The 15,991-nt window shown below is 35.5% G+C and overlaps 1 protein-coding gene across 8 annotated transcripts in view; it reads left to right on the top strand.

Annotated features, from left to right (window-relative positions):
• Positions 1 to 15,991, top strand: part of LOC103706141 (nucleoporin (DUF3414)) — a 70,356-nt gene that overhangs the window by 25,205 nt on the left and 29,160 nt on the right. For all 8 annotated transcript variants that reach the window (XR_001879399.5, XM_017842543.5, XM_089929808.1 and 5 more), the window contains exons 14-22: positions 3,778 to 3,897; positions 6,335 to 6,420; positions 6,500 to 6,610; positions 9,939 to 10,010; positions 12,006 to 12,094; positions 13,675 to 13,823; positions 14,131 to 14,274; positions 14,366 to 14,473; positions 15,708 to 15,818. Coding sequence is in view for 7 of the 8 variants with exons in the window: in XM_017842543.5 (XP_017698032.4) it covers positions 3,778 to 3,897; positions 6,335 to 6,420; positions 6,500 to 6,610; positions 9,939 to 10,010; positions 12,006 to 12,094; positions 13,675 to 13,823; positions 14,131 to 14,274; positions 14,366 to 14,473; positions 15,708 to 15,818 (990 nt within the window). In the remaining variant the exon portion in view is untranslated. The remainder of the gene's footprint in view (positions 1 to 3,777; positions 3,898 to 6,334; positions 6,421 to 6,499; positions 6,611 to 9,938; positions 10,011 to 12,005; positions 12,095 to 13,674; positions 13,824 to 14,130; positions 14,275 to 14,365; positions 14,474 to 15,707; positions 15,819 to 15,991) is intronic.

Genomic DNA, 15,991 nt, shown 5'->3' with positions numbered 1-15,991 from the left:
TGATCTTTGTGGGGCGACCAACAAGAGCATAACTCAAACCCTAATATAATGTGCTATTTTGAAAGCAGTCAATTAGCAATACAGACTCATCTAACTAATGATTGATTATAGTCCTTGTGCTCGTATGGCTCGCTGTATTGGTGCATGCTGTCCCATACTGGTACTGAACCATACACCGTATGGGGGCCATACTAAGTATTGGTATTCCAAACCAACTTGTATCAACACTGTACCACATAGTGCTAGTATGACAAGTGCATGAAACAGTATTGCGAACGTTGCCTCATTAGATGTTTGACCACAAAGCCTTAGGAGGGATCAATATGCTGCTGCGAAAGTCGCACCATATTGTTACTTTAGGCGGCTTGCAACAGGCAGCTATTATGATGGAAAGTGATGAGTCTTTAATTCATTTTTTGGAATGCCTATGTTTCCCTTGCTAAGTTTGGAGCCTCCATTCAAACCTTACCCTAGGGCATGGGGTACTCTGCAAATTACTCATTTTCCCCATCCTTCTCCTTCATACCTTAGGCTGGCTGTACTTGCACTCAAAACTTAAAACACCGAAGGATCTGTTAAGCAAAACAATGCTAATGCCTGGGTTTTTTCTGTCATCAAAAATTGCAATGCCAAGAACTGTTGTTGTTGGCACTAAACATTTGATATCAAAGGTCATCCCTATGGAAGGGCTTAGGGTGGCTTGGGAAGGCTTGTTTTGTTGCTATATAAAATCTGAAACAATCAAGGTTTGGTTGGAGGGCAATTTTTCTACTGGCATTTCATGGATCAACATGTATCCGAAGCCTAAATGAGGAGTACCATCCTTGATTACTTGATATCTGGGCTTGTTTTCATTCCTTTGTGATTTTCAGTCCCTTTGACTATGTAAGCAACCTATGTATTTAGGGAGGCCAATGCTGGCAACTTGGATTTCCAATGATGGTGCAACACTTGAGGAGAGCTTGCTGTGGATGGAAAACTTCCCTTGCTCCTTGATCTTGGTTTAATTGGCTATTTATGCTAACTTTACCAAATAGGATATAAGTTGCATCATATATATACATGCAATGATATGCGCATACTGACACTGTGAGTGTGCCGATATACATGAAAAACATACACATGCACATATATACATTTATAGATGTAGATAAATTGATTGATTAAGGAAACCTATCCATCCTCTCTTACCTAATAGTTTTGAGCTTGAATTGCACTAATGCAAATTACATGATTGGATGATCTACTTGAAAACCAAAAGTATTGATCATGATATGTACAATACATTCCCATAAATCAAAAATCAGGCGTTAAAAGTTGAGTGGTTATAAAATTGATAGCTTTTGAGGGAAAGATATATTGGTCTAATGTGTGGAGAACATGGTTGTGCTGCCCTACACTCCTGGACAATGGTTTGCTGCTAGATATAGTACTTGATCCGCCCACAGGATCCTATTATGAACCAACTGCTTGTGTTCGCCACTTGATACTGATTTGGCTTCTGAGACACCAAGATCCCATCCATGGGAGATGTTTGATGCAGGTTCAACCTCCATAGGACTAGGATATACCCAGCCTAAGGGTTTCAAAGTGCCTAGGAGAAAAAGTGTAAGAGAACTTGGACCTTTTTGGGTGCAACAAACTAAATATAAGCTAAAAGCTGAAAAAAGAAATAATTGAGATACCTGGGGATTTGGCAGGGAAATTGAGGTATTAGGACACCTGGCCTTTCTGAAAAACTCTGAAAAGAAAAATAAAGGGGCTAAACTTATGTAATATGCCCGAAACTATATGAATATGTAAGAGAGACAAAGGGACTAAGTTTGCTCTTGCAAAGGCTCAGGGCTCCTTGAGAGGATTTTTGTGGAAATTCCAGGATTGACTTTGGCCCTGGGGGCTTGGTTGTTGTATAGGGCTCTTAGGAGAGTCCTGGAGCTTGCGTCTTTTCCCATTTGGAACTAAACAGAAGTGGTGAAAATCGCGTTAAAACTTGTTAAGATGAAGTAAAAAACAACTTAGGGAAGTTTTAGGCCGAATAGGCCACAAATTCCTTCCGACGGTGAAAGTGGTGCCATTGAAAGGATACTGACTAGCTAGCCGTTGTTGCTTCCAGGCATTAAGACAGCCCTAGCCATCTGACTGTGAATCTTTACCATCAGTTGACTACTGATGGTGGGAAACCCCATCGTAAGTACGTACTGATGATCTAAAGTTCACTGTCACTAGGGTTTTTGCGCTGACCAGGTTCATTTTCCTGTAAAATCAGTGACTATGATGCATGTGAAGGGTAATGCATCATGAGTAGGCCCTAATTCAGGGTGTTGAATCTCGGGGCATTGTTGACACTTTAACCTTTTTCTGGGGTGTGAGAAGCTGGGTGTCTACAATGCAATATGTTGTTTGGAAGTGCCCAAACATGCTGAATTTTTGTCGTGTTGTTGGTCATGATTAACATGTTGATTGTTTATGATACTGCCTACCTTGTATGTATCTAATCCTATTGACAATTGGTACCATCCATCTTATGACAATGTGATGCTTATTTAAGAAACCTGCAAGACAATTCACTTTAGGTTTTAGTCATTATAAATTTTGCAGAGTGGAATCTTGTTTCAAAGGGCCTATCATGTGAATTCAATGGACTTGGGCTTAAATCCTCCCTACCTTGTTGTAGCATATATCATGTTTTAATAAAGGAAAACAATTCTTTGTTTGCTAATCAGTTATCAGAATTATTGGAAAACTGAAGATGAGGGAGGAAAAATTTACAGTAACTTGGTATTGGTCCTATTGGATATGTATCATCATACTAGTTGTTGATAATTCAAATTCTGTCACAGTGGGAAGAAGCATTTCCCTACTTATATTATAAATTGGATCTGTATTTGTCAATGTATCCACCTGTGTGTGCATATCTTGCTTCTGGATGGTCATGCAAATTAGAATCCAAAGTTCCAAACCTCTTATCATGGTCTAGAAAATATTCAACACCCCCAAAAACTAAAAATTAAATGCTCTGGTGTTTCTTACCTATTTATCAGTGATCTGAATTCGTAAATTTTTAGTGTATCTAATGCCTGAAAACTGTGCATTTTATGACTAGTTGATGCATAAACAAGACGCCTCGATAATTTCAAGTGTCTTAGGTCATGAATAATTGTGTGAATTTTCAAATTAAATTGCATATTGTATTCTGTTCCAGACAAGTTCTTTTTTTGGTGAAACCAGACTGGTCCTTTTGAATATATATATATGTAGACATACATACATATACATATATGCATGTGCTGTGGTTGAAAAGATGGTACACAATGTATGTTCTGTCAGTTTATATTGAACTTCCATTTATAAATATCTGTTCTTGTATAGTTTGAAAGTTTATGACCTTTGTTTATTCCCTTTTATCTTGAGTCAGATATTTCTTGTTCATTTCTTCAGTTACAGCAATCCTTTGATCACTAGATCAAGATTTATCGATTGGGCGTGTTGCATATGCCTACTTTACTGATAAATACAGATGAAATTTTAAAACTTGAGCCATCCATTCCATATTAAGATCTTCCAACCAGCCTTGGGATATTGCATGGTTTTGTGATGAAGTGCTACGCTCCATTTTATTGCTGGTAGTATGATATTTGTGCCTTTACACCATTATATGCGCAGAGAATTTTCCATAGTTTGCTAAACTTGATTATTTCACTATATGTGGAATCTCGATAAAGCGTACTCATTATATCTACGTTGCACTTGTTCTGACATACTTTGTATATTTTGTAGTGTGCACACTCAGGAGTGTTTCTTTTACTCTTACGTTTGGCTCAAGAGTTCCATTTATATAGTTATGAGGAAGTCTTTCATACTCTTAACTTGCTTCATCGGATGATGTCGTCTAACAAGGTAATTGGGGATTACATGACCATTGAGTCGCTTTGTTTTCCTTATTTGGCCTTCCTATGATGCTTTATCAACTTGGTGCATTTTAAATCATAGTCATCTTAAAATGATGTTTGCAACCATGATTTTAACAGGCTTAGAAATGATCAAATCATAGTCATCCGCCAATTCTACTCATGCCCATGTATCATGGTGCAAGCATGTTCATCACACGTTCACGCTTGTTCTGACACATGCGTCCATATATTTGATTTGTATATGTTTGCATTTTTGAATGTTTGTTTGCATATGCATATGGAAAGATAATGATAAATTGGATATGTGATTATTATAAACTAGAGCTTTATAGAGCATTGTATTCTAATATGTTATCGGGCTTTGTTCCCATCGAGTTGAAGAAGGCAGTGTGTATTTAGTTGTCAAACCAGCGCTTTATTATGAACCTTTTTGTTTTCTTGTCTGCATATATTGTGGCCTTCTTTATTCTATGCCTCTAAACCCTGATTTTAACTGCCCAAAATTTGTTATAGACCATTTATTTTTGGAATTTCCTGTCAGTTGCAATCTACATTATCTAGCATAATGTTCAGAAAGTTTTTACCTGAGTGCTGAGTGAGTCAGGAAATAAACAATCATGTCTGCATGATGCAGTACGTTGACTATATTTTCGGGCTAAAAAAGTTAAACATGCTACCTTTTGTCCTGCATGTGTTTTATATGTGTCGATAATGATTATTGGTGTGGATCTTGAATTTGTAAGACCCGTAGTGTTTTTAAACCTTCATAATTTTTGTTGTCTGTTTGTGTCTACTGGATAACTGATGCGTAGGTAAAGAAATATTGAAAACATTTACTTTTTGTTTTGAGGCATTTTAAACACTTCAAATCATGATTAATGGTTTGGATTCTCAAGTGGGGTGGCCTATCAGAAAGTTGCATTGATAGGAATTGAACTGTACATATATGTATGGCTTTTTTTGTGTGCATATATGTATGTATGTATGCATGTATTTCATGTACATATATATATGTCTTTGGTGAGAGGTAAAAAATGAACAAAAAGTTCCATGATACATTAATATTTTGTGTTTAATGAGCCTTTAGTTTTCATGGTGAAAGCTATAATCTTTTCTTTCTATTTGGTTTAAGGTGATCAAGTCGTAAATTGTAGTGAGGTTAATTTGGATTGAGCCGTGGATCAGGTAGGAGATTGTATTTTTTTAATATTCTTTCAAAATTTTTAAAACATAAAGGAAATGTGAAAAAATTGAAGTTCATTGTATAGTTGATGAATGGAGAATAAAAAGGCATACTTGTAAAGAGTCTAGTTCCTGAAACATGAGCTGATATTAGCATGTCTGATGGAACAAAGGTTGTGCGCGTTTCTTCGTGGTATATGTAAGATATTTATGAAGCATATGTCAATTCAGTTATCCTTTAAGGAAGAATACTTTAGGAAAAACATGGATAATATTGTAGCATATGATTGCACAAATACAGAAATTTGTCTCTTATTTGAACTCTATGATTTCTGATAACAAGTTTGGTTATTTTACCACTCAAGACTTTTTAATATTAAGTAATTTAAAAGCCATATTGTCTAATAAATTATACAAAATGGGCTGACACATGATTTAATATGTAAAAAGCATAATCGAATCAAGTTGGTTCATAATCAAAGGGACTAACTAATTTATAATGTTGGATCATGATCATATATTCTGAACTGATGTTGATCCAAGGATGAGATCCTGAATTGTAAGTCATGAATTGTAAGATTTTAACAAAATGTTATTATTAATATTTTTGTAATATCTATTATCTTATTAGCCTGAATCATTATCATGTTTGAAGATTGTTTCTTGTTTTTTTACTTGTACCAAATGTATGTCAAGTAACTAATGCTTGCTTTACATCTGATAATAAAATTCTTCAGAGTCTTGCAATTTTTCTATTAAGCTTCAATCATCAATGGGTAGAAGCAAATGAATAGTTGCACTTGATATGCACATAGTACCATCTTTTTATAGGTTACTGATGCCATTTATATTGGAAAAATATGTTGAGCATATTAAGATATTGCCTCTCGGTGGCATGCTAGCCTAGCAATGGCATGGCACATATCATGCTGTTTTGTTCCGTGCCAGTGTTTGGCATGCATTGCGTCTGTGACCAAGCACTGATCTATTTCTAGTTTTGTGCCAATGCTGCATATCTGTAATGTACTGGCTTTGTGCATATCATGCTGTCATTTTGCCAATTGACACTTTATTCATGGTTTTATATTTACTTTTTTTATCATTAATTTTCCTTGTTTAAAGATGCTTTGATATCTTTCCCTTTTATCTTATTCTTGGTTATATAATTGTATCTGTTTTACAAATTTTCCCTTTTAATTTCTTTATATTTCCTAATTTTTCCCCATGGCTATGTACTGTAGGCTTTGTGCTTTGCTTTGATGAAAATTGGCAAATCTCCATCTGTTCAAGCTTCTAAGTGGAGTGTGCAAATCGAAAATGATGTGAGGTGAGGGAATATGCTTAACATGTTTCATGTTGATCATTTGCTTTCACTTATGGAATTTCACATTCCTTCTGTCTTTTAGGGTTGATTTGGTCAAGATTATCTGTGCTTTGGTCTTCAGCATAGTCCAAGATATTAGCAATGTGGGTATAGTGTCTCTTTGTTTCAGTATATTGGCAGAAATGTTAAAGTGGTAAGCTTTATCTTTGAGAACAATCTGACATCTTGATCTTCATTCATGTCTTTATTTTCTGAAAGCACATAAATTTACTCCGTTTATTTGAATTAATGTTTCCCTATCTGTTGTGATTTTCTATTGGTATCTATAAAGATAATAATAATAATGAACTTATTGTTGTGTTTGATAACTTTGTTATCTCTAGCCACCAAAATACATGATTGTTGTATGATCTAACTCCTGCAGATTTATGTATTTGTAACTGTGACTAGAAATGTTTATTCACAATGATAGTATTATGGGTGATGTGGATTTTAATGTTGTACCGCATATTTTATATACCATAGATCAGGCCTAGCACTAGGACCCAAGGACAAAACCCGACCTGAACCCTGTGTGCCCAATCTAGATCCAATGACCTATCGGCCAGTAGATGTCCAAAAATAGACCCAACAAAAGTTTTGGCTTTGGGCCTAGTGAAATTGTACTAACCTAATCATATTGCATATTAGGATATGGATATGGGACTGATTTTTGTACACCCAACTTGAACCAAATTCGGACATGATCCAAAGTCAGTTCTTTACCTGGCATACAATGCATACTTTCACTCTTATACTCCTCACATTTTTATAAAATTAATTAATTATAGTTTGGAATTATGTTGCTAATATTATGATTAGGGCGTGAATAGAACCGAGTTAATTAATATTGCTCTCTATTTGGGACCTGGAACTGGACTACCTGATCTACATGTGATTTAAACCCATTTGAATGTTTGGTTGAGTACTAGTCTTGACCTACTCTGACCCAACCTGTAGACCTGATGTGTCTTATTAAATTTTGACTATCTGGACTCAGACTTGATGCAATCATTGGATTGGGAGGGTTTGAGTCAAAAAATTTAAACGCAAATCCTCTACAAGTCCAGGTCTGGGTTGAGAGGTAGCAACCCAACCTGACATGCTAGAGCCCGTTCTACTTAATGTCTTTTTTTTCGCATTACTTGGGCATGTAGAACCTTGTTTTTAAATTATTGTACTTGGCATTTTCCTTGTGATGCTCTCTTGAATCTTTTCTTTTCCACTATATATCCAAACATTTTGTCGTTATCATTATTTCTGATACTGCTGCTGCCACTGGAATCACCATCATCTTCGTTGTCACCTCCACCACCACTTAAGCAATCTACCTATATATTCTTTTTTCTGTAGTCAGGATTCAGGAGAGACGACTACTGATATCATGGATGTTTTAATTTTCTATAGATGCCTACGCATGGAATATGGATCAAATGGAATCATATAATTATAATGCCATCTATGATGTTCATCACAGATTCTTGCTGTCAAGCTTGCCTCTAGAACATTACAGCAACAGAGTATGTCTTATAGTTGGACTAGAGAAGGATTCTAACCAAGGCTTGTAGCTGAGTTGGTATGGTATTGGTATGATCCTGGGTTAGTCTTAGATAACCATTAAAACAGGAAAGAATAGAAAAATAAAAAAAAATAAAAGTTAAAAATTTAAAAATTAGTGTTCTGGGACACCAAGCCATCCTAAATGTTAAGATGCATCAGTCCCAATCTGTCCTGTGGGACAAAATGGGACGACCTGATCTAGAGAGACATAGGGTCCCAAGACCCGATCTCTCTCATGTCCGATCCAGGGCAGACCAGGTTGGACTAGGTCTTGAGTCCTTTCTCACTAATAGAGCATGTGATCTAGTGTGTAGTTAGTAAGGAGGTTCACAGTTAGTTGGATAGCATACAAAGGTTTGAACGATCCAAAGCCACTTCTACCATTATTAAGCTGGAATATTAAGCTAACCCTCTTTGCACTTTGCAAGGAAAGCACCGTTGCTCCCTGTGCAATTCGTGTAGCTAATGATTGAAATTGCCAAAAGAATTAGCAATTTTCCTTACATTTTGTGCCGGCATTTCAAGTACACCAATGCAATGAACAAAGCTGCTGATAACTTTTTTTTTTTGGATTAGAGAAGGGGGGGGGGGGGGTGAGAGAGATAAATATGTACTAACTGGCATGGAGCTCAAGTTGCATTTGAAGTTGGCTTGAGCATCCACCGGGTGGCTGACCAATGAAGCATGGATACAGGTACATGATATATATGCGATCTGATGCGGACATGCCAATATGGTAAATTTTGAAAAAGGTAGGATACAATACAGCTAGGACACGATAATGAGTAAATATTTTTTTTTGCATGTATGTAAAAAGACATTGTTAATCGCAGTGGCTTAACAATTCCAAGCAGAAAACTATTGACATGGAAGGTAAACACCGCACAGCTCCTTTTTCTTTGCCATGTAGAAATGACTGAAAGTCACAAAATGAAAAGAGCAATCCTTTTTTGTAACAAAACTATGCTGTTTAAAAATAAATAATTGAATAAGTAGAATCTTTGAAATATTCATATTGTTTAAAAATGAAGAAATATTTTTCATTTGGCCTGTTCTTTGTTTGTATCATTACTTTATAAATTTAATTAAATAACACATTCATATGAAATTTTTGAATAAGCTAAAATTTTGAAAACCTTCCTATGTTATTTGAAGGCATGAATCAAGTGCATGCGATGAACATCGCATGCACTTTATTGTTAAAACAAATTTTTCTCAAAATTGTTGTATTTTAAAGAAATTGTAAGTAACAAAAAATTGGAAATAATAAGAAAAATACCTGGAAATAGAAAACCAGAAGAAACCCTAGAACTAGCAAAAAACAGAAAAGCATTAAATTGGTGCAGGTGTCATTATCAGCACAATAAACACTCCAAATGTTCCCTTTTTTTTTGACCCTAGAAACACTGTAACGACACTACAGTCCTTAAACAACACCAAATCTGAAAAAATAAAAAATAAAAAATAAAAAATAAAAAAGGTTACATACCTGTATCATACTGGGTTATCACCACATATTAGTTGTCAGTACAGAAGCATGGCAGCACTTGTACCAACCATGCACCGGCCAGTACCAGCAGTGGTATCAGTACTTCAAACCTTGTTTCTTGGTTATCAATTGTTTTCACGTTTCACATCATCTTTATGAAGGAACAGGAAATGCTATTACTTTTGTGACATGAATATTGGAATCATATATTTGCTCCTTGCTTCTCTGTGTTCTTATTACCAATTCTTTACATCATTTGAATCCCTTTTTAAAATACTTAATAATTTATCAATTATTACACTTATGGAGGGAGGCACTTATATATGTCTATATATACACCTTTTTATATATGTGCATATATATATGACATTGCTTATAATCTTTCGTGTAAATATTTTAGGCTGATGGTAATGTTGCTTTTATGTCAATGTAGTGCTCCTTCTTATGTTATTGAGGTGGCATCGAAGTCAAATGTCTTCTCATCAGAATTACATGGTTCACCAAGGTGAGCTTCAAGCCCAAACATTATTGTTATCAATTTTTTAAGCTAAATGGTTGATAAGGCCATATGCTATTGTTGATGTTGATCATGTGTGCTTAAATAATGTTGATTAATATTCCTAATTACTTACTGATTTCTTATTTGGCTTTAGGGTCCTTTCACCTCTCCATGTCAATGCTTATAATACATAATAGCTCTCTTAAAAAATTACCCTATATTTTCTTTTTTTTTTAATTTTGAAGAGTGGTAAGAGGAAAATGCTCTCATTTGCATGGGCAACCTTTTCCTTAAATTCTAGCGAACTATTATGCTGATGCATTCTCTGTTATGTCTGTTGCTATTGTATATTACTATGATCTCAGAATCATGCTCTTGATCATGGAACATATGACATTTAATGCCACCTTCCTATTACTATTTGCTCCATGTGTTCTCTTCTTTGTAGTTGACAACAGATATTGGATTCTCTCACCTACCTCGTGGTGTGGCTCCATTACCCCATATTTAGGTTTTTTTCTTTTTTTTTTGCATCTCATTAGGGTATTTTATATGCAAGTCTAATTTCTGTTTGTAATTTGATTGCTTGTCATTGGATGGTTCCTTCTCTTCTTAATTTTTGTTGCATAAGACTCATTCAGGGCTATGAAACTTGTTAGGGTTCATTCATCCTTTGACACTTTGTGGATTATCTTGTGTTAATTTGATCTTTTGTGCCAAAGGCTAGGTTGCCTTCCCCAGTGTAGAGTTGGTAAAATCGAGAGGGTTTGGTATTGTTGCAATTTCCACTTTGATGAACTATATTTGCAATTTGGCAAACTTTATTAGTAGGGCATGTTTTTTATTAGCTATGTTGAAACCCAGTTTGGCTGAACTATCATGGTATTTAGTTTAATCATGTGCATGAACATGCCTTGTTTGGGGTCAGTGTTATTACTTCGGGCTCGTTTGGTTCACGGGAAGCATTTCTCCCCCTAGGAATATGATTCCTGGGAAGAAGATTCCTAGGAAGAGAATGCTTGGGAATGTACTTTTGGCATGTTTGGTTTAACATGGAAAAGTGACAGATTTTTAGAGTGCTTATGTTTGGTTGACCATCCACTTTCCTGAAAAAGTTGTGTAATTCCTATTATATCCTTAATAAAAGTTAGGTCTTTAATGCCTCTTTAATGCTGAAGGGCCTTTTTGGGAAAAAATTAAGATGGAGTGATTTCCGCCTCATGGAAAGTAACTTTCCCATGTTTCTCATGGAAAAGATTTTTCCATGAAATGTGAGAATCATATTCCCATGGGAATACAACTTTTCCATCTCTCTCCTTTGAAAACTCCAACCAAACAAGAGGCATCTTATTACTTTCCCGTTGACCACACTTTTCCCCCTTCTTTTTTCGCGAACCAAACGAGCCCTTCCTACCATAACATTGTCCACCAATTTATGTTGTCACATGCCTGGGCAAATTGGTCATATAAAGTGGAAGGCATCTTTATGTATTTCAACTGCTCAACACTCATTTTAGTAGCATGCCCTACTTCTTCTAAAATGAAGCCATTCTCACTTATGTTGAACCGTCACATTTGATTTCGTATTCTTGCTAGGTGAATGCTTCTTCTGTTCTTTTCTTCATACTCATGGGCTTCTTCACATCATTTGGTGCATCCTCTTCAGGTTTCCTTTCATTAAAGATCAATGAGTTAATTCTTCCATGATCTTGGAATCACGACCTACACCTCCTCTCCTATCTTCTTCCCCAGTGTTTGCTTAGTCTTCTTACTCTATCCCTCTCCCATCACATACCTCTCTTTGTTGCACTCGCATCTTTGAGCCATTGCTTATGGCTCATGTTTATTGTTATTGTTATCCTTTATGTATTCCATTGTATTTGATTCCCTTGTTGGAGAACTGTGACTTGCTGATTTGGTGATACTTCTGACATTGTTATCCTTATATTTATCTTCCTCTTCTTCTTTTTATTCTCTGAGGCATGCAGTTTTTTTTTCCAGTGGCACGTGGTTGCTTTCAGGAGGGCTCGCTAGGATGCTTTTGGTGGATGATGGGGAAAGTGAGGGCTGTTTCCAACTGACAACTTCAGGCACATTTTCATCTTTTACAATTTGTTCTCAGCTTATCCCCTTCTGCAGTCTTGTGCTATATATTGTTGCTCATGTTACTGCTATTGTGCTATACAACATAGGTTGCTGTGTCCATCAAATGTTGTTCTAGCAAGCCAAACCTTATATCTTTTTATTTGATTTTGATTACATTTGTTTATTAGCTTTATTTGAAAGTTTTTGCATCCGATGCAAACTTGCTTTGACCTATGTAAAATATTAAATCTTATTGTTTGAACCATGCTTACAAATGAACAAGATACAATATAGCTTTCTGTGTCCGTCAAATGCTGTTCTAGCAAGCCATACCTTTTTTTTCCCTTTTGTGTTGTTTCTTGTTGGTTTGGTTTCTGATGAAGTTGGTCTAATTTGACACAGTTTTTGTTACTGATTCTGCATATGTTAATCTGGTTGTTTTTTTGAAAATATTGACATGATCTCAATGCATCAGTTTGCTTGATGGTTTATAAGTCTTATTTGGATGTCCAACTAGGATATTCCAAGCTAACTCCCTTTAGTAGTGGGAGCTGGCTTGGGATTTGAGTCTTTGATTGATTGTGGAGTCCCGGAAGGATATAAAATTTTATATAGAAAGATGATTTGTGGTATACCGTAACACTAGGGATTGGGTGGCAGATCAGTGCATCTGGCCTTGCCTATTGTGAAAGGGGGAGAAGGGGGTGTGTTAAGCCTGATATATATATTGTTGACTCATCTGTTAACAAGTTGAACTTTTGATTTGGTCCTGCCTATTGTGCAAGAGGGAGATGGGGATGTGTTAAGCAGGATATACATTGTTGACTTATTCCATAACAACTTGAACTTTTGAGGTTTACTTGATGGTTAACATTGTATCAAAGCAAAGTTTGCGAGAGGATGTAAGTTCAAATCCCTTTTAAGTAGCTCATTTATTTTCTTAACTGGACTGTTTTATTGCACTAGTTTTAGTCTTTGTGTGTGATCTGGGTCACTTTTTTTTGATACTTTGTTGGCTCATTCCTTAACAATTTGTGCCTTTGGGGTTCAGTTATCAGTTAGCAGTCCCCAATTCTCTGTCATGCCGGCTCCTTGCCTTGGCCAGCTCTCATCTTAGGAGATGTCTTTGCAAACATGACAACGAAGTATCCAAGCAGGCCAAAGAATTCAAATATCCTAGACTAGATTTTGTTATTTGCATTGCATTTGGTGTGTGTGATGCACATAAGATGAAATGAATTAAACTCAATCTGATTTTAGATAAATAAAGGTATCCTTATGTTTTATTTTTTTCACTTCTCTTTTTTCATGAGGGAGAATGTGCCAAATCCAGAAAGGTGAATCTAGTAAAAATAGAAAAAGTGTATGTATTAGGACGCCCGTAGGGTGATTGGAGAGCTCAGGGGTGTATTTGGGAGGACTGTCAGACAGCATGTACAGAATTCAGATTTATAAATTACTGATGATGCTTTTTATATGATAATGCATACTTGTATTCTTCCATATATTTCAGCTGAATCATTATTTTATGTTCATTTGTTTGTTTATCTCTTCATTTCTTTGATAATTCACTGTGTCAATGCAGTGCTTGATTTCACTGTTGAACTTGTGGGAAAAGGGGCAGCCGATACTACGGTTTCTGCTTTTGTTGTATTTTCTCTTCAATATGTACTGGTTAATCATATGCATTGGAATTACAAGTTGAAGTATAATCGCTGGAAAGTGACATTGAAGGTGCCTCTTTGCTCCCCCCCCCTCTCCCTCCCTCTTCCCCCTCTCCATCCATCCATCCATCCATCTATATCTATCTATATAAATCTTTATTTTTGTTGTTCGACTCTTTTTCTCTGGGAGTTTTGACTAGTGCTTGCTGCTGATTACATTTTTTGATATCTTGTGGTTAAGTGCTGGATTTTTTTCACTTATTATTTTTGAAACTTCTATATATGAATTTTTACATGTTAGACCATGATATTTTTGGGTTACCATGTCAATAGTCATTGAAAAATGATTTGATTTTACTATACATGCTTTTAAGTAGGTGTTAGAAGTGATGAAAAGCTGCATAAAAGCAACCCACGTTCCGAATAAACTTGGATCCATGATTCGGGACATTATAATTTATGACTCCTCAGTGCACAATGTTCTTTGTCAGGTTATGTGTATTTCAAGGCAAGCATTGGAGGTCAGTAATGTTGTGTTCTTTTAATCTTTGCCGTGCATACACATTAAATTCTGAATTCTGAGCTTTTTCTTGTTTTCAATTGAAAAAATAGCAATTGTATATCAGTCACCATTATGAGCTAAAGGAGATTGAAGATGTACAGCTTGCTGTGTGCTCTGCATTTGATATAGTATACTCCATTCTGGCAGATCTATCAGAGGTAATTTTGGTTCCTGCTAATAGCATTGTCAAATATTCATTACTTGTTTATCAGACTTTCTGGTGTTAGTTGCTAGCTGAGTAGTGAACATAATATGAATCTCTTAATTTCTGCCAAGATTAATTTCCACATTCACATGTTCCTTATGTGATGATCTTATAATTTTTATGCATAGCATTCCGTGTAATCTTTTAAGTCCATTAGGTTACTTGACTTGCTTATAATAAGCACATAGTTGCATGGTCTAAAGTTATAGTCCGAATGGTTATATGACTCTAGTTGTATGAATCAGTACATTGTGCATGACATGTAGTTCAAAGAGCTAAGGATCATATGATGTGTACTGTGGAGATGATTTCTAAGAGATGTCTGGAAAAATCAGGCCTCTGAAAAATCAGGTAATGCAAGGCTGAGAGTGCATAAATTAAGGAAGTGTTAGGCGTAGTAGGAAATGACAATGTAATAAAGAATATTGTTTTAAGATGCTTTCACCATGTAAATATTTTTTAACTTCCTGTCCAGGAAAGAACCGAAACACACTTTCCAGTTTGCCCTTGGATGGGGAAAACTGCAATATAGGATCTGTATAGCTTGTTATAGACATGGAATCATGGGATAACCCTTTGTTTTCCTGCTATTTGAGTGACTTTTCCTATTTGAGGTTGGCTTGGCATGTTCTCTTAATGCAGAATTCTAATCCTTCACTAAGAATGAGATCGACACATGACTAAACCTTCCATTTGTTACTATAGTTCTTATTCTGGTGAGATGTATAAAAGATACAACCTCTTGTATGATACATTCTGATACATTAACTATTGGCTACCATAGAGTACATTTGTATGATTAATCCAGAACCAGTTGAACTAAAATTGTTTGGTAATGTTTTCTTCGCTTTGGTTATTGTTCCATCAATGCAGTTGAGATGAATGAATTTTAAGTGCTATTATATTAGTCAAGTTCAGATGCTGTGCTGATTTTTTACATTTATCCATGTTGCATATTATGAGACTTATTTATCCTATAATTATCAAGTCCTTGTATCAAATGTTCTGAAAAATAAAATCTCGAACATCTTTTAGGTTACATTTTGTTTTTATCTATTCTGTTTCATGTTTATTATTTCTTTGATAGGTCTTCCTTTTTGCTGACACATGTTTTGTCCATTGAATATCTTGTTCCCTTTTATGCAATATGTAACAATATTATTGTTGCCCATTCTGGAAAATTTCAGGAAACATTTACCAACATACCAGGCTTCATCCAGACAGTGCTTTCATCTACAACTAAACCAATGCCTGTTGTTACAGCAGCAGTTTCATTGATTTCCTTTTCTCGTAATTCTGTAAGCCCAACTCTGTGCTTTATTTCTCTTTTGAGTTTGTAAGTTCATTTTCTACGTTTTTTTTATCATTTCAATCTACATCTCCATGTAAAGTTTCTCTAAAATATACAGGTTGTGTTTACTAAATATGAATGGAACTTACATCCATTGATTTATAGAAAGGATCAAAATCA

Source organism: Phoenix dactylifera, chromosome 3 (assembly GCF_051530095.1).
Source record: "Phoenix dactylifera cultivar Ajwa chromosome 3, Ajwa_hap1_PhDact_Kaust_v1.1, whole genome shotgun sequence".
Lineage (NCBI taxonomy): Eukaryota > Viridiplantae > Streptophyta > Magnoliopsida > Arecales > Arecaceae > Phoenix > Phoenix dactylifera.
The sequence above is the reverse complement of the archived record's forward strand: the minus strand, read 5'-3'. Positions and strand labels throughout refer to the sequence as shown.